Below are 18740 nucleotides of genomic sequence, written 5' to 3' on the forward strand. Positions count from 1 at the left end.
TAACACTGCCTATAAAATGCCCATAGCATTGTCAATGGAGCACTTTCACTCTAAATTATTAACTATTTTTGAACCTATTGAAAGGAAATATTTTGTACATCTAGCAGTCTCTGAATTTATTGATTCCATTTGTCATCTAGTCAAACAATTCTGCAGTATTTTGGGGGCTGTACAATGAGGCTGAGGTGCAGTGTGAGCAAATTGAGACTGAGACTGCTGCTGGAGGTTGTACTGGGTTTCTTTCTAAACTATTTAAATAATGTTCTCGAATGTCATTTTTTGAGCCCTGCTAAGAAGCTCTCAATGCATATTTTCCAAAGAGAATTCTGTTAGAGTACTTGGGTTGTTGTTAAATAAAGATCTTCCATTTTCAGATGTTCCTTATGAAAATTGACCTATTATTGTTATAAGTAGCAGCAACCAAAGTTACTTTAATTGGAAGATACTTGAGACTAAACAGACAACAGGTTTTATTAGTCTGAACATCAAAACAGGAGTGGGACATTTTACACACTAGGCTTAGAAGGCAATTTACTGGAATTAGATGGGATTGCTTTGAGGCAAAGTGTTAATTTGTACACTTCACAGGTACTTAATGTGGGACAATGGGCTTGTCTGGCTGTAAGATCTGAGGTTTGCTGTGAGAAGATGCTCAAATAGAAATCAAACTGATTGTCTGTTTTTTATCCTGAGACATCTCACTTCCAGTTTAGTTTGCCCTTTTTACAATACCTTTCCATATGGCCTTTTTTCCCCTTCTGGCTTGTGTGGTCCTTTAATGAGTCTAGAAGAATAAAGAAGGGTGTTTTTTTTATTTTTTAAAATAGGAGAATAAGAGGCAAGAACTCTTTTTGTGGCCGATATATTTTACTGGACTGACTGTGCAGTTGGGAGAAACAGAGATGACCTTTCGGGTACCAGTGTACCCTTCCTCAGGTCTCACGTTTTTCCTGCACTTTCACGGCCGCAACATCACCCAAACATTACCGTTGTAAAATCATGAAATTTGTCACAGGAACTTAGGCAGGTACAGGCTTAAAAATTACTACCTCATTTGCTTTTTAAACATGGACAAAACTAAAGTAAAGTATCTGTCCTTTTAATTAAAATTGTGTTTTATCATTTTCATGGTCTATTGCTGCAGCAGTGTGTTTGTTTGTTTGTTTTCCTTTTCATAAGGGCACACATTTTCTCAGGTAGAAGGGATCCAAAGCAGTATATGGTGGCAAGAATAATTTTATTTTCTATAGCCTAACTTGTGTACTATGTTATTATACAATTCTGTATATTATCAGTAGAAGTTATTTGTCAACGACCAGATTTTCTTTGTTCCTTCTATTCTTCTGGTTTTTTTTATTTCAAGAGACCAAAGCCTTGAAGTTAAACGGTCAGTTCTGTAACATAAACTTTAACATGATTTGGATGCTCAGCATTGATGGCAGGAATAAGTTAGTAACTGTACCTTGTCTGAATAATAAATGTGTGCTTGCTTCTGAGTAAATGTTAACTAATGCACACTAAAGCAGTTCTCAATCCTTGAGACGCACTGCAATAGTTAGATACTGAGCTACTAGCATTACTCTGGGTCGTTATGACAATTGACCTCAGCTATATTTGGCTTTGATGTGACATCTTTTATTAGTAGTCTAAATTTATATCTTCTTCCAAATGAAGATCTTCTGAAAACAGATAGATGAACTGTGAAGTAGTGACTTAGTGTCCCTCAACCTAAGGTTTGAAATATCTGGATGCCCTGGCAAGGGCATATCCAGGATCAGCCAGACCTTCCAGATTTTCCAGTTAGATCATTCTAAGTTACAGCAGTTTAGCACAAATGCCCTGGGAGAAGTAGCGCCTGAGACTGCAAAACCCAAAGGCCCGTCTGCACTTTTTGTAATGACATTAAAAGCTCCCAGGTCAGTGTTGCATTGGGGATTTGCACCAGTGTCCTTGACTGAAATGTCTCCTTTCCCTGCATAAGCGTAGCCCACGGGCGGGCAATTATTTTGGGCGGAGGACTGCTTACCAAGTTTTGGCAAGCTGTCCAGGGCCGCATGGGTAGCCCCACCCTTTGACAGGTGCCCCACCCCTGGTTACCGTCTTGTGACTGGAAGTCTTGCCCCCAACCCCTGACCTTTGCCCCCAGAAATACTCTTTTCAGTAAGGGGTTTTGCCATCTCAGAACCAGAAAAATACCAAATTATATTCTAAAAAGTGAACATCTAAAACATTCATTAATTTGATTTCAAAAAATGTTTTTGTCCTGGCTTACATGTCTTTGTGTAGTCTACATAGAGGTGACTGTATAGAATAGCTTAAAATGAAGTCTTATGCTTGTATATTATGGGGGGTGGGTTTAGGTTTGTTGCAGGTATGTGGGGTGTGGGGGAGAGTTTGGGTGCGTCTGTGGGGGGTAGATAGGTGTGGGGTGAGGTAGTATGTGGGTGTGTGTATGGATATGTGGGGTGCTGGTGTGTATGGGGTTTCTGGGGGGCTGGATGTGTGAGGGGAGGGTGGTTGTGGTGTGTGTGGGGATGTGGGTGTGGGGGCCTGTGTGTATGGTAGTGCAAGGGGGGGGTGCATATGTATGGTGGAGTGTAAAAGTGGGACTCACCCTACAAACAGACACAAAGTACCTCCACGCACCATGCACTCATGCGCACACATGCGTGCACGCACGCACCCATTGAAAGATGAGTAGGGAAATAGTGGAGGCAGGTAGGTAAGTAATGCTTATCTTGAAAGAAGAGTAGAAGGGCATGTGAAAAAATAGAGATCTCTTCCAAGCATATTCAGACAAGATTCTGCTGATTTATCAGGTATATTTTGCCTTTATTCCAAATCCAATTTTTCCTTTTGCTGTGGATTTTCAAAATGACACAGGAGCTCTTAAAACTTGAAAATGCCTTTAAATAATTTGAAATAAGCATTTTTCTTTGAGGTCCACTTTTTCTGGAAAACTACATCAGTTATGCCCTCAGAAGAGTGGGCAGTGGGTCAGAACTGAAACTGGGTCTTATTCTGCCTTATTTCTTTCTGTTGGATGTTCTGAAGTAAATTTGTGAGAAGGGCAAGGCATCAATATTATATGTAAGCAGCAGAAAAACTTATAAAATGTTAGAAGAGCAGTTTGGCTTCAAAAAGAAAAATCTCACAAATAACATGCTAGTTAAGATTAGGTTAAATTATCCTAAATCTGTATATTTTGCAAGCATGAAGTAGCCCACTGGTGACAGCCTAACTGAAATGTATCAAATTATAGGTCAGGATTTAGAGATTGCCTCTGTCTAGAGATCCCAAGTGTTCAGAGGAAAGATTGAATTCACTAAAGGTGGCATTAAAGCATTTTGGAAGTATCTGGGACTCATCTAATGCATGATAATAGTTTTTTCCTTTTCATTAATGCAAGAGTAGTGGAAGTGTACTAGTGGGAAGAAAGAAAGAAAAAAGAACAATAGAGTTTTCTCTGAAATCCCCTTGAAGGTTAAGTATCATTGCATTGATTTGTGCTGGCCTAAAAAAGACAGTGAGCTTCTTAAAGTTTTTCTGTTGCTCTTCAGTATCTTTGCCTGTTGCACTTACTGGCTGTCTAGACTTGACATACCCATTCATACGCTTCCAAAATAGTGTCCATAGCCTGTTACTAGTGTTTTTATGTCTTAGTGATTTGGATTAACAGCAGTCTCTTCCTGCTGGTAATTCAAATATTTCAAGATCAGCTTTACAATTTTAGTTTTTGATATCTTAAAAACCGTATTATTGAAAGCTGGTAGGGAGAATAGAGCATTTTTGTTGTGAATACTTCTTACAGCATCTTAATTGCAAATGATTTCACTTGATTCTTATGTTGTGTATATATATCTGGGCATAAAGCCCTGTGAAACCCTGTCTAGTATAGAATAGTGCGGTCTACTATGAGCACATGCAAGCAATCTTCTGCTCCTGTGCTTAATTCCTGTAGAATTGAATCTTATATTCCAGTTACTGCATCCAGTTGATCCAAAATATCATCTAAAACTCTGGAATGAGCGTCACGATTGACAGTGCTGCTCATCAAATGCAGTGTAACTTTCCATCCCAAGGACAAAGCTTATTTGCGCACAAGGGGAAACTTTTGCGGTGTAGAAAGGGCTCAAAGAAACGTCTCAACTGCAGAACAAACAGCCTGAGAAGGATCATTGCAGACCTTGCTATCTTTTGCTCCATCTGCAAGGTGTACACCTTGTTAATTATAACATCTTTAACAAAAATATACCACTGGGTACATGTAATAAAAAGAAAAAAACCCCAAACACTATTAATACCTATGCTTCTTGCCTCGGACAGAGGATCAGAGGATTCATGGAGCGTACTGACAATAACTGGTAGTCCTGTTGTTTTATGTCCTGGAAGATGCTAAGTCCCCTGGTGCAGATGGTGGGATGATTAGAACCTGCACTTCATAGAAGGTAGCTCTTCAGAACTGAAATGTTGAAAGGGCCTCAAGTCTTCAGCGCTGCAGATGTGCATCATCAGTGCAGCAGGTACCTAAAGAGGACTTGGAAGTGGTCTGCAGGATCTAAGGATGTCTCTTGAGAGGGTAGCACAGGAAGCTTGTGTGCATTTCAACATGTGGGTCTTATCTCAGAATTGAAGGTGTTTCCTGTTAACAGTATCTTTCCTGAATATTTAACAAGCTACCTGTGTAGGAAACTCTTGCTGTGAGCTATGCTTAGGGATTCCAGTGGATAACAAACTAGGTGTTTAGCAAGCAGCTTTGTATAGCTAAGGCTTAAGAAATGCATGCGGAATTAAATAATGTGGTATCTTTTGATTTTTTTTTTAAATTATTATTGCTTTTTCATTTTACAAGATAAAGCCTTAGTGCATATGCTTTCAGGTGAAAGCATGAAAATGAATTCTAAATGTAAAAGCATGATGGACCAGAGTACATCAGGGTCTCATGTAAGTACGTGACTATGCTCAGCACGTTGCTGTTTGGTGCTTTGCTGATCACTAGATGTTTATTGGGAGGGGCTGTGAGAGGAAGTATTTGTACAGACCCATCTCCACATTCCTGGCTCTATGAAGTATGCTGGCCTGAGAGAAGAAATGGTGTGACTTCAGTCCTGGGGGACAAAGGAAATGCATGGAGATGTTTGTTCATTTGAAAACAAGACCCACCTTTTGGTACTAGGGAAAAAGTATGATCTATGACTGCACAAGAATTGTTCCTTTGTTAATATCTAACCAAGTAAACAGAACAGAGACTTTGGAAAGGAAGTGCCTATTTGTAGTTCGTCTTGTTTACTTGGCTCCTAGCAGCTCCTTAACCTCAAGAGCCCTGGTTTTACCTTTGTGGTAGGAAAGTAGGGCTGGAAGGGACCTCAGGAGGTCGTCTAGTCTATTTAGTGTGGGTTTCAAATGCGTTTTTTCTGAATGCGTTCCATGCAGAGTAACGACAAAGCAGATTTGTTTTGGCAGCCTAGCAAAGGAATTATCTTTTACCACTGGATATTAATGCTTGCATAATATGCCTGTATTTGACTCAGTGGTGTAATTAAGTGCCATCCCTTCAGGGGATGTCCCAGCAAGTTGACCATTGGTGGAAGTTAAATGTGCATTTTTTTTTCCTGATACACTCATTGTGCTTGGTAGATTACTGTTCAGTTAGTTAACACTTCCCTGTTTCTGAACTCCTGTCCTCATATTCAGCTCAGGAATTTAGAGGTGGATTGTGAGTGCTTTAATTATTGGTTTCTTTGCATTTTGCATGACAAGACTCAGAAGACTTGCAGGGCTCTTGTTGGATATGACAGAAATAAGCAATGGAATGAGTACGCGGAGCTGCTGAGGTCCCAGTGCAGAGCTAGGTGTATCATGTCTTGCACCTTTAGGATTATTTGCGTCTCCCCCTCTCTTACGTCCTACTTTGCCTGTGTTGATTGCTCACAGAGACCACAAAGTGAGACCCAGTGACACAGTAACTATTGCTGTTTTCTCCAGTAAGAAACCAGCTGTATGAAATGGAGAAAACTACTAGTTGCTTCTGCTGCTGAAATTTTTACTGTCCATATTTTTTTGCATGAATCTCAAATGTCTTACAGGGAAAAAAGTCTCCATTAAGCAAATATAGAACCTCTCCACTTAAATTATTAATGTTTATCCCCTGAGCTGTATTTTCAGATACTTAGATGCAGCTCTCTTTAAGGTAGAGCTGCATAGCACTATCTATATTTTATTTGAATTTTTATTAACTTTCTTGCAGAGGGGCTGTTATATGCTAAGGGGACCCTTGCCAGGCTTCTAAAAAATATATGCACTAATTCAACACCCTGATGATAATAAGGTAGCAACAGTAACATACCATCTCCTGAGTAGCCCCAGCAAATACTGGCACCACCTCTAGCCAGCTATACTTCATGCTTCCTGCACATGCAGGATGAAATAGGCTTGGCAGCGCACCCTCGGAGCTACAGAGAGTGACTGTTATGAGCAGAGGTGGCCGAATGAGCTCTAAGACTATGTAGGTGTCCTGCCATCTCCAATACCAGAGGGACCTTCACTAAGTAACTATGGTAGAGGGGCTGAGCTAGGCCACACCAGTGCAAGCTTAGAGTCTGTTAAAGAAGTAACTAGGTCACTTTTTCTAATATTTTGAAGGCCAGAAGTAACTCAAACTTGACTTTGAGATTGAGGCTGGTTTGTGAGGCTGGCCAGTGGTAAAGACACATCTGTAAGCTGAGGGAATTGGATCCACAGTAGAAGTTGAGTGTCAGATGTGGATCTCCCTGATGTAATTCTCACTCAAACAATTTAATGCAGGTTTAGAAACAGCGGGTCGTTGTGTTTTCCCTGTTGTACTGAACGGGCAAGGAGGAGAGCAGCGCAGATGGAAATCTAATACAAACAGTTTTTAAAGATGAAAGGATATGTTTAGGTCCCTTCTAAGTGGTGGGAAGATGCAGGGGCTCATGCAAGTAAACAGAAACCTATTGTTATTTTATCCTTATCTCACTCTTCTGTTTAACTCTTTCATTTCCTCCTCTGAAGCCTTTGTGAAACTAATGCAACAAAGGGTCCAGTCATGCATGATTTTTCAAAGCCTGTCTGAAAAGATGGGCGGAGACTTTTTTAGTTTGCTTTTTGTTGGGATATTTTCTTTCTTTCTTTTTTTGATTGATATTAATACCACTACGTCTGGATAAGTGGGGTAAATAGTCTGATTTTTAGCAACTACTACAAAACAAACTAGAAATGCTGTGTATGGACTGCATATTTTAGGGCAGTGGGTCTCAAACTGTGGTCCCCAGATGCTTTCTGGTGGTCCATGGATAGCTCAGTTGTGTGCTGCTGGGAATGAGAAAGTCAGCTATTGATTCATGTCAAATGAGTTAAAATACATTAAATATTTTAGTATTATGTTGTCTTCTAAGCAGTTAATTTAAGGTGACATTTATTTGACCATTGGTAGGTTGGAAGCATTGGCCCGTCAATGGCAAATAGTGAGGAGGGTAGAGATATCCACAGGACACTAAGTTAGGACTCCAGAGATTGGGGGTAGGATAATCTTTCACTGAGAAGTTACTAGTTCAAATTCTTCTCAGGTAAGTCATGAATGAAATCTTATTCCACCTGATGGTGTTCAGTGGCCAATAGGAAATGAGCAGAAATAGTATCTTCATAGAGTCTTGATTTTAGCTTTTGCTAGACCATTTCACATTTCAAAATCCCCTAGCATAATGGACCTGTTGGCAACCTCAGCCTAGTAAGAAAGGGCTGTGAAGAGTGACCTAACTCATTCCCTTAGGGAGAACCGTGACTTGGAGTGACCAAAGTGCCATATATTAGAACTATATCCGTTAGGGTAAGCATATGTCCCCAGTTTGGCTGGGACAATGCCAGATTTCAAAGGCAGGTCCCAACCAGTTGGTGAAAATTAAAATGAAAGTCCCAGAATTGCAGGGGCATGGGACACAGTCTGGTGGGGAAGTGGAATGGTATGGTGTGCCAGGCAGGCGGGCACCATGCTGCTTGTCTTCACCTCTGCCTGCAGCAGTCTCTCTGACCTTGGCAGGGAGCGAGGAAAGCGGCAGTGTCCTGGATTTCCCATGGCCACCCCACACTTAGTGCCAGTAGAGGACTTCTCCATCCGCTGTGTTTAGCAAGGCAGTCGTCACAAGCAGCACATTCCTGTAGAGAGAGAACTCTGGAAATCCCAGTGCTGAGTTTAATGTTGGAGAATCAACATAACTTGTCTAGGAGACTTGGACTATGTAGCAAATTGTGCATCTTGGGTGTTCAGAACAGTTGGTGCATACAATACAGAGTTAACAACATTTTTAGGACAACTCTTTTGTGATAGGTGAATCGCATTCTTATGCTTTTTTTCTGAAACATTTTGATTACTTTGGCAGCTAGTTCTAGGTAGAAAATGACTTAAAAAAATTAAGGGGGGGGCAAATTCTGTTTCTGTTAAATGGGGTAATGGGGGAGCCAACACTTGTCTGTTTCTTGATTCTAAATGAGAAGCTGAATAAATATTTCTGCAAGGTTTGGGCCAGTTTGACTTGAAACAGACTTCAGATTGTGGTCCCTATGTAAACAGTGAAATATGTTACTATAGAAACATGTGATGCAACTCTCCAAGATTAGTTCTATCCCCTCTAAAGCATGATTATCTCAGACCCTTTGAATAGATATTCTTCTCATGTGATTTCCATCATTTTTGCATCAATGGCTAGGTTAAAGTTGAAGTAAACAGTGCATCAGATGAACAAAATGCACTTAAAAAAACTTCATTAGAAGAATAAATTTTATTCAGAAACTATTTTAATTTTAAATTGTGATGTTTTACCATACAGTGCAAGTCTCAACTTGTCTACGCTGAATTCCACAGCCCAGTAGGTTTACTTAAAACTGCTTAAAGGCATATATAATTAAAATAATACATCTTTTAACTGGACCTCAGTAAATACTGTTCTGAACAATTCTGAATAGTGCAGCAATCTGTCTTGGTAAAGGAGATGAAGAGGATTATTATATTGCATTTGTGTATGTTTACTTCTTAATTTACCATTAAATTCTCTAGTCTGTTGCAGAGACACTTACTGTGGGTAGGCTATAAAATTTGCTCTAAGGTTGTTTTTTGGGGGGGGGAGGGGGGAGTGTTGTTGTTTTTTTTTAACCTCCTTGAAGAGTCTTACTGATAATACATAATGCATATTTGGGATTTTGTTTTTGAAACTTCCTATTACGAATAAAAAAAGAATGCTGTAATATTTCAGTAAGGGAGTATGTGGCTGCTCCAGAATTTTTTGTGCAGAATGTTACTGAGAAGTTGACTTAATGATGTGCCTGTTCTCCCCTCCCCACCTTCCACAAAAATGTACAAGCAAAAAGTTCTGTTAGAAAGTAAAAACTGACCTGGGGAGGAGGGGGACCTAAACTTAGACATGTCAGAGGAAGGTCCTACCTCCCTGACCTTGTTACTTGCTTTTGCATCTTTAAGTCTTCCACTCTTGTCATGTTTTGGCAGTAGCGCTCCTTGATTAGCACTTTTGATTAAGCAAGAGGGCTGCAATGATCTCCATGAATTCTAAGAAATGCATGGGAAGGAAGTGACGTTTTCTGCAAGAGCTGTTAACACATCTGAAACTTGTTTGGGTTTGTATAATCCCTAATTTAAAAGATGTGTGAGCAGGCAGAGATCAAGGTGCTTCTATTGGAAAGATTAAGCCGTGAATGGTCAGTGGAAATTTTTTTTTGTATTTGAGACTCAGCAGTCCTGAGAAGAGTGGCTGTACACAAGTGGTTCTTAGTGTTTGCTCTTCCCCATGCAATGGCTTAATGCATATGTGAACCCTGAAGAAAAGTTGTTCACTTTTTTAATCTCTCTTTATAGTTTCATCATGACAACAGAGAAGAGCTTAGTGGCTGAGCCCGAACATCCTAAGGAACAGCAGCCAAAGGAGGAAGACGTAGCTGCTGAAACTCATAAGCAAGAGTTTTCTTTGGAGGAAGAGGCTCCCCAACAGGCATCTGAGGGACATAATCAGCCTGGGCAGAAGCAGAAGGCCTCCAACGGTGATACCCCCACACACGAGGACCAGAGCAAGAAAGAGCGCCGCACTTCTGAGGGTCGGGGCCTGTCACGCCTATTTTCATCGTTTCTCAAAAGACCCAAATCTCAAGTCTCTGAAGACGACAAAGAAGCTGAAACTCCAAAGGAACCAGGGGAAGGAGACCAGAAAGAGAGAGACTTAGGAGCCAGCCCTGATGAAGAGATTCTGTTGAAGGCTCCAATAGCTGCACCAGAGCCTGAACTGAAGACTGATCCATCTTTAGATCTTCATTCACTCAGCAGTGCAGAGACACAGGTAAGAAAACGAAACAAAAATGGGTAAATAACAGGTGTTATAGATTCGTTGCACTTGGTTTACTAGAGAGAAAGATTGTACTTAAGATTATTTGTCAAATTAAATAAAGTTTAGACACAGATAAAGTAGGCATTTGCTGCACCGCTAATTTGCAGAGCAGTGGCTTTTGTTTGACACCAGGAAATCCTGGTGTCAAAAAAACCCCATGCCAGAAAAAAGCAGGGTGGCGTATGTGGTAGCAATGTGTGCTGCCTAAAACCGGAGCCTGGATGCCTAGAGCTACACTCCAGCTGCCAGCCAGGCTCTGGGCATCCGGATCACCACTGCTGCAGCCCAGGGAGGCTGCCAGGACCCCAGGTAAGGCTGCTGGGGTCAGCACAGGTGGTCCCAGCCTGTTACACATTTGTGCTGCTGCTTTTTTTCCCCATGGCAACCGTACACCTCTGCTCATGGGGGCATGGCCATTAAGTGCATGTAAGCCCCTAGTGAAAGTTTAGGACCTCAGAGTCCTCAGTTGTGGTTACACCCTGTTTTTCTGGGGCCCCACAGATACTGACACTGAGCACTAAATGTAGGTAGACGTTTTAAAGGATTGTAAGAAAATTAGAGACTCGGTTTCCAGGAACTCTGATTTAGTTTTTTAGGCTAGATCACAAAACTTTAAAAAGGTTGATATAATTTCTACCTTAGAGATGAAAAACTGAAGCAAAGGATGTAATAGACAATCAAAAGTAGCTGTACGTTTTGGATCTTGGGTTTGAAATGCAGAGGTCAGGCAAAGTGCTTTTAGTTGGACACCTAAAGATTGATGGCCAATTCCTTTTTTTCTTTTTCTTTCTTTCGGTCTTTGTGGGGAAGCCACATAGTAGGCAAGTGGTAGAGCCTGGGATGGAATTCAGCTCTCTTTAGTTTTGTCTATATGGCACGATACATTGTTATGTAAGGATGGGCCAGCTCAGGTGCGAGAGATAGTATAGCCATGTTGGTGCAGGTTAATTAGCTCCATTGAGAAACAGGGATCACTAGCCTAGTGGAACACTACATTAGCTCAGGCTCATTTTTTGCTCAGAGCTGGCTCAGGTATCTTAGACCAGCCCTGCCCTGTGTCTTGTAAAGAAACCCTTAGGTTTCACACCACTGATTTAAGCACTTGTTTGCACTGCCTGACACTAGCGTTGTGTGTCAGTGAGGTAAATATGAAGTCTACAGCCCATGTCTTTGAATTTTAGAGAAATACGAGCTCAAAGTTTAAATTATTGCCAACCCCAAGAATTGTCCCACTGCCGTGAAAATATTCTGTGTACATAAATACTAAAGTGTGCACTGTTTTCAGGCAAGTGTGACAGTCTGTTATTTTAATACATGAATAAGCTAATTTGCTGGCTGCCTTGCCTACAAGATTCAGTTTCAGGTAGGGGAAGAATCTGACACACCTTAAATGAGATGCTACTAATGGATTATGAAGACCTGCACAGTTTAATCAGTCCTCTTTTTCTTTCATGCTTTGATAATTTCAATCAATCACAGTAACTATTAGTGTATCATTAGATTTTAGAATTAACACCCAGTTGAACTCTTTTTTATTCAACTTGTGTCAGAGCTATTGTTTCGGGTATTTTGCTCAGGGAGATGGTACTGCGTTGATTTACATTTCAGTTATTTTCAACTAACAGGGGCAGAAATATAATTCAAGGTAAAAAGTATAAATTAGAGAGAGCAGGTTACAGGTTTAGAGAAAAGCACTGGTGGTTTGAGCTCCTGAGAACTGGGCCAGTTTGATCTCTGGTGGGTTTTAATTACCTAAAGTTGCATCTGTTCAATCAATATGCTGTTTGTATGACGCTACTTGCTTGAAACATTTAAGTAATAGATTTGCGTGTATTGTGGGGTTTCAGCCTGCTCAGGAGGACAGAAAAGAAGATCAGGACCCAGACATCAGAGACTTTGAGATTAAGGAAGACGGTGGTGTGCAGGAAGAGTGTTCCAGGGCAGAGGTGAAAAGAGAGAACCCGGAGACAAAGGCAGACAAAGACTTAAAGGCCACCCCGAGAACAGTGAAAAAACACAGAAACATGCACTGCAAAGTTACCTTGCTGGATGACACCATTTTTGAGTGTACTATGGATGTAAGTGCTTTTGTTCTTTCAGTATGTACAGATGGGAGAAGCTGAAAGTTGCACATAAATAAGGGTCTAATAGCATGTCAGCAAAGTGAATGGCAAAACTTTGTTGGAGAAGAATCATGCCCTAAGCTATAATAATTATTTACAATGTACAAAAAATGGTCTGACACTTTGGAAATTACCAAAAAAAAAAAAAGGAGAGAGAGAGAAAAAGTGCTTGACTAGTTGAAGGCATTTTTTAAAAATCGTTATTATCTGTGTCTCACCCTCCTCTCCCATCCTCCCCTCCTGCCCCCTGCCCCCCAAGTTCTTGATGTTTCAGACTACAGTTAGATTCTGATATCCTACTAAGGTTCAGCTATATGTCTAAATATTTTCTGGCTTTGAGTTGAACAATGTGTATTGTCAGCTGGTTTTATGTGCTTTGGCAAGCTTTTCTCTCAGCTCAGAATAGCTTAGAAATATAAGATTACATTGCTGCTGACTAATAACCAGAGAACAATTTCAGCAAAGCTCATCACAGAAAAAATTTAGATTGCTTCCACATGAACTTTTGCCAAAATATGGTTTGTGGTCCTTTTCTTTTAATCAAATTCTTCCTGTTTATACACATCAGATCTTGAAAGACTTAGCTGAGATGCTTACTGGGCATAACTCTTTCATTTATTTATTCTCACATCAATGTTTGTACGAATTCTTACTGAATGGTTACAGTAGTATTGCTGGCAGTCCACATGTGCTCTTGACCTAGCCCTCATGAGGGAGTGGGCTGTCTTTAAATAGCCACTAACAGAATTGATGGCCCACAAGGCATTTTGTGTTTCCACATAAAAAAAAATCATAGCAAAATGACAATGTTTTGCATATTGTTGAATAAGTTTGCACTAAACAGCAATAGAATTTAGAATCCACATCAAAGCGACTCCAGTAGTTCTGTAATGCTATGTCTGAATATTTTTGGTTTTACATTATTTTTATTATATACTGTTTCATCAGATGACCCACTGTGACAGGAGTAAAACATTTATCAGAGATCTCTACCTCAGTCTCTGAATATTTGGCCCAAATGTTAAAAAATCAGATATTTAGCATTTGAGATTTCATGAATGTGTTAATATCTGAATCTGCTAGTTAAGTTAAGATTACAGAATTATAGATGCCCATTTGTGGTCTGTTTGAGTCCTGGGGCTTTTTTGTACATTCAAGCAGTTCCTTGGATGTACAAATAAGTCACTGCATCTGTGTTTGTAATACTGGTGCTGCTGCTTTTGCATAGAATTGGCTACTTAAATTTATCACTGGATCATCAGCATTTAGGGTATGTGTGGGTTGTAAAGGTGGGGTTTATTAATGAGCACAACCTACAAGGTCCTTGGTTATAAAGTTGACATCCATAGGAAAGAAACGTTAAGCATCGTGGATGAGCAGTGGGTTCAGTACTGCTGCCCTGGACAGCGTGTTATGTTTAAGTTTCATATACCACTGCCTGGAGCTGTGCTTGGTTGGTTGTTTTAAAAAAATATATATTTTCTCGTGATTTCTGCCTCTTTCTTAACTTGTATGATCGGTTGATGATAGCATGAGGCAGTATGATAGGTACTATTACCTCACCCTGGGTAACAAGATAAATCTCTTCCACTATATAACCCAGAAAATTATGGTAAAGTTAAAGATCAGATTGTATAACACTCTCTTCTTTGTAAACATATATTGATGCAACTACTCCCATTGTCTTTACCTCCAACAATCTCACCAGTTTGTGAGAAACGAGTTAAAATTTATATGGGAAAGTGTTGCGAAGGTGTGACTGAGTAAATCAGTGCAAAATGCCTTCAGGAAGAATAAACTTCTCCAACACTTCTTTTCAAACTGTTGATCAGAAAGTAGAATTTTGATTCCCTCCAACATCTCTCTATTTTTCAATTGTTTTAGTTACAATTCTTTAAAAAATACCCTGAGCAGTATATTTTTTCAAGTAAGCTATACACTCTCAAGGTCTCACTGGCATTAATTTTAAAGGAGGGATGGTTCTTTGATCACCAGTACATATGAGCACACAGTAATAATACTTAACAAAAGCCATTGGGCAAGACTAAATAAAAAGAAAAAAGGCAGAAAGCTTTCATCAGCAAATTTGTTTTGCCTTAGTGGGGGCGTAGACCTTTTCAGTTCCTAGAAATCTTTCCTTTTCATCAGAGCCTCCACCAGACTGAGATGTTTCTGGTAATAGTTTTATGCTCTAGACAGGTTTCCTTTGTACTGTACTATAAAAGAACTCTTATTCCTATGCAGGCAAAGTTTGTCCATTTGTTTTTTTTTGTTCCTGCTGAATATCTGAAGGAGTGTTGGCCAAATGCTTTCATAGACCAGAAAAGAGTGAGGTGAATAGTAGCTATTGGAGTATAGAGGGAGCAAAATTTTAGAAATAGTGTTTGATCCCAAGAGCAAAGTAGGAAATTTTCAGGCAAGGCTGCTACAATCATGAAGCTGAAGTCTGAAAAATGTTTGCTGCTCCTGTCATTTGCCAAGTAACAGCTCTACCCCTGGAGCTGTAAATCCTTTTACAGCTACAACAGCTGTTCCCTCTCTGCCAGTCTGTTTCTCTCTCAAAATATCTGAGGTTCAAATTATCTAGATGTCCATTATTTCTATAGACTATTTGCCGGAATTTAATAGTGAGGTCTAATCCATATTCATTTTTCTCAATCTCACAATTTTCATTCATCTTTGCTGCACGAACATATTGTACCATTGAAAATAGTTTTAAATAGTCAAATAATTACAGTCTTTTAGGAGTGCATCCTGTACTCTGCACGTCCTCATGCTGAAAATGCTGTTAAGCTGAAAGCCTTGAGTAGAAAACCTCCTTGGAACATTACATTTACGCAATACTTCACTTCTAGAATTAATTCTAATTCTAAACAGGTGAATATTCTCCTTTTTATAAAAGAGTTCTCAGACACGGGCGCTGTGCCTTGTCCATCCCAGCAATTGCAAATAGTTTTGGAACCCAGAGGTCATACTCCTTTGCTCAAACCAGCAGAATATATTGCCTCTGAAAAAACAAGCATGTCAGAATAAAAAGTTCAGATAAATCAGAAATCTTAATGAATATCCACTTGTTTTCGCATTTTTATACTGGCACCTATCACTGAAGTGAGAGCATCTTCTTGCAGCATTTTTGCAAAAAAAAACTTAAGCTACACAATGCTTTGCATAACCATTTTTCAGATGGTAAGATGAGGCACAGATGAAGTGACCTTCAGGACAGTGAGTAAAAGGATTGGCATTATCTTCTTTTGTTCTAAATACTTTCTTTTTCCCTATTAGCCATGCTTTGCATTGTTAGAATCTGATTCTACTGGCCCAAAAGAAATACCTCAGCCATAAATTGCTGACGTGGTATAAATTGGAGTTTTGGAGCCATTTTAATGCTCAGAAATTTGTTCAGGAGTTCTCTGACTTCTTTGGGGTGGCAGGGGAAAGGCTTAAGACAGTGCATAATATGGAATCTTTTGGTTGTCTGCAGAAACATGCCAAGGGACAGGATCTGCTAAGAAAAGTATGTGAACATCTCAATCTTTTGGAAGAAGACTACTTTGGACTCGCCATATGGGATTCTCCAACTGCCAAGGTAAGCAAATGCTTGTTGAATTACAAGCCACAACCAATGGTTAACTTTGTCCTGATTTGAACAACTGGTCAAAAAAATGTATAAATGTCCTAAATTGGAGGTGTTGCATATATGGCCATGTCATCCAGCCTATGGGGTTTTTGGAGGGGCTGAGACTTCAGGGATGGGCCCATGGCTTAATTCCTGGTCCCACTGGGGGTGCATTTCAGGGTGGTAGGCCAGTGATGGCTGTGTCAACCCTGCTGCCACTTACCTTGCTACTGGAGATAGGTCTGGATCTGACCTGCAAGGTGCTGTATCATCTCAACCCATCTCAAGGGGCCAAATGAGTTTAACGCTTCTAAACTAAAAATAATTTGATTTGTTTTTTTCAAAAATCATAAGGAAGGACTATACTAAGTGCTGACAAACTGCATTTTAAGGGGTAATGATTGGGAGTAAAACAGAATAATCTTCTATCAAATAGTGCAATGTGGGCTTTGCTAATGGTGGAAACAAAGCAAACAGGGTAAAATGTATTTTAATGAAACCACATGCAGAAATAGCTTATATTCTGGTCCTTGATAAAAATACTGTTGTTGACTTGTAAACCTACAACAGAAGACCTAAAAGTCCCAGCTGTTCAGGAGTACCAGGGAAAACAAGTTTTTCTTTCTATCAAAAAAACCCCAACAAATGTGTTATGGTGAATATAACAGATAAAGCAAGGGAGTAAAGATCTAAGCTATGGAAGCAGGCCATGAACCCTGAAGGATTTGGGGGAGAATTTCTCCCTGATGAGTGAGTTCCATGTATTTATTGAAGACGGTATGCTGAGCAACAACCAGCAGTAAAAATTGGTTGTATTTTACAGATAAATAAGCCTATAGGATTTGACTGTGCATTTACAAGTCAAGAATATGTAGAATGGGTTCTCATTCTTTCTCCAAAGATGCCTCTGTTTTTAGCTTTTTTTCCCCCCCATAACTGACTCTTCTGTCACTGCCATAACTAATAATTAGGGGTTTAACCTCAGGCTTGTTTTACTCTGCCTGGGCAATCTCCTTGTCCAGCATCCTGGATATTCTTCTAATGTATGTCTGAATGAACTGGTCAATTGGTATATGAATGGCAACAACTTATTCCCTGAGCCCTACTGTTTTGCTGCACCATGCTAGCTGCTTCAGCTGTATGGGGAAGACAAAAAGGAAGAGCTGTAAGTGGTTCAAGACTTAATTCCTTTGTGCATTCACCGCAGAAGTCTCTCTGGAAACCCCCCCCCCCGTCGAGTTGCATATGTAAATTCCACACCTGCTGTGTGCATCGATGAGGGGAAAGAGTTTAGAAAATGTGTAGAGGTATCATTAGACTGTGGGGTATCATTAGACTGTGGAATATACCTAATTTCTGTAGAAACTAGACATGAAAAATATGTATGGATGAAAACGGACAGTTACTTGATTCAAAGTGTGGAAAATGTTGCTCTTTTTTGAGGACTTTTCAGAATGGGAAAATATATCGTAGCAGAGTGGCAGAAATTTCTTCAGCCTTTTTGTAAGGTCTGGTAAGAGGTAATTCGGGATTAATGTTTCAGGCTGCAGCTTGTCTTTGACAGAAGAGAGAAAATACCAGAGGTGTGTAATTTTAAGAAATAGGTTACTTTTAGTGAGTTTGCTGAGTGGAAAAGACATTTTTGATACTGAAACTTATGCAATGTAATTTTCCTATTGGCACTTTAACATCCTGTGTATCTTTTTAATAACCCAGAGTGCCTGACAGAAATGTTAACTGCAACTTTATTCAGGCAAAAACTCAGTCCCTAGATATGTTGAATTCAGATCAGTGGCTGATTTCAGCCTTGAACCCAAGACCTATTGTAACTGAATATTCTGACTACTTGTTTGTTACATATAATGCAGTTGCTTATGATGAGCAGGGTTATTATGGTGGGAAGTAGCAGCTAAATCATTAGAAAATAATATTTTAAAATTTTCTTATGGGTAATGAAGTGTAGCTGTTCATATCAGCTGATGCCCAGGCTTGGTCTTCATTGGTTTTGATGTACTTCCTTGTATTTGCAGTGTGATTCTTCCCCCCCCCCCCCCCCCAGTCATGCGGTATGAGCTGTTTCATTCCATATTTGTTAAGTGGAATCTACTGTGTGCAAAGAATTTCATAAGAGATCTCCAGGACAAAAACATCAAGCTGTTCATGCTAAGACTTTTCACTATTGCATTTTTGTGTTGGAGAAACATATATCTGGCAATTATCTAACCTTGTTAGTCTCAAGAACTGACAGATGGAGTGCCTTTTTGTATCTGTCACTTGAGTCAAGGAGGCTTCCTGAGGTTTGGGACAGGAGGACTGGAGGAATGCTAATTTCACTGCCTTCAGTAAAAAAGCAAATTTATGCATATGCTTGCTTTTTCTAATTGAAGTCAAAGTGTGAGGTTGAGGTTTTAATTTCTTAATGATTGCAGCAAGCCAAGGAAACACCCTGAGTAGCAAACTTCTGAGTCACAGACATTTATTGTCACTTAAAAGAAAGATTGACATAGTTAAACAGCTGCTGAAGTTTTAATCCTGGTCTGAAATAATCTATTCCTGTTCACAACCCCCATTTGCTTTATTGGAAAGTTGTCTTGT

General features: G+C 39.8%; 1 protein-coding gene across 27 annotated transcripts in view; it reads left to right on the forward strand.

Moving 5' to 3' along the window:
- The window catches only part of EPB41 (erythrocyte membrane protein band 4.1), a 154409-nt gene that overhangs the window by 67479 nt on the left and 68190 nt on the right, over nt 1-18740 (forward strand). For 26 of the 27 annotated variants that reach the window (XM_019488540.2, XM_019488534.2, XM_019488574.2 and 23 more), the window contains exons 2-4: nt 9884-10358; nt 12254-12484; nt 16011-16115. In XM_019488540.2, the coding sequence (XP_019344085.1) occupies nt 9891-10358; nt 12254-12484; nt 16011-16115 (804 nt within the window). In that variant the 5' untranslated portion in view covers nt 9884-9890. The remainder of the gene's footprint in view (nt 1-9883; nt 10359-12253; nt 12485-16010; nt 16116-18740) is intronic. The other variant, XM_019488587.2, reaches the window with a different exon arrangement.

Source organism: Alligator mississippiensis, chromosome 6 (genome assembly GCF_030867095.1).
Source record: "Alligator mississippiensis isolate rAllMis1 chromosome 6, rAllMis1, whole genome shotgun sequence".
NCBI lineage: Eukaryota > Metazoa > Chordata > Crocodylia > Alligatoridae > Alligator > Alligator mississippiensis.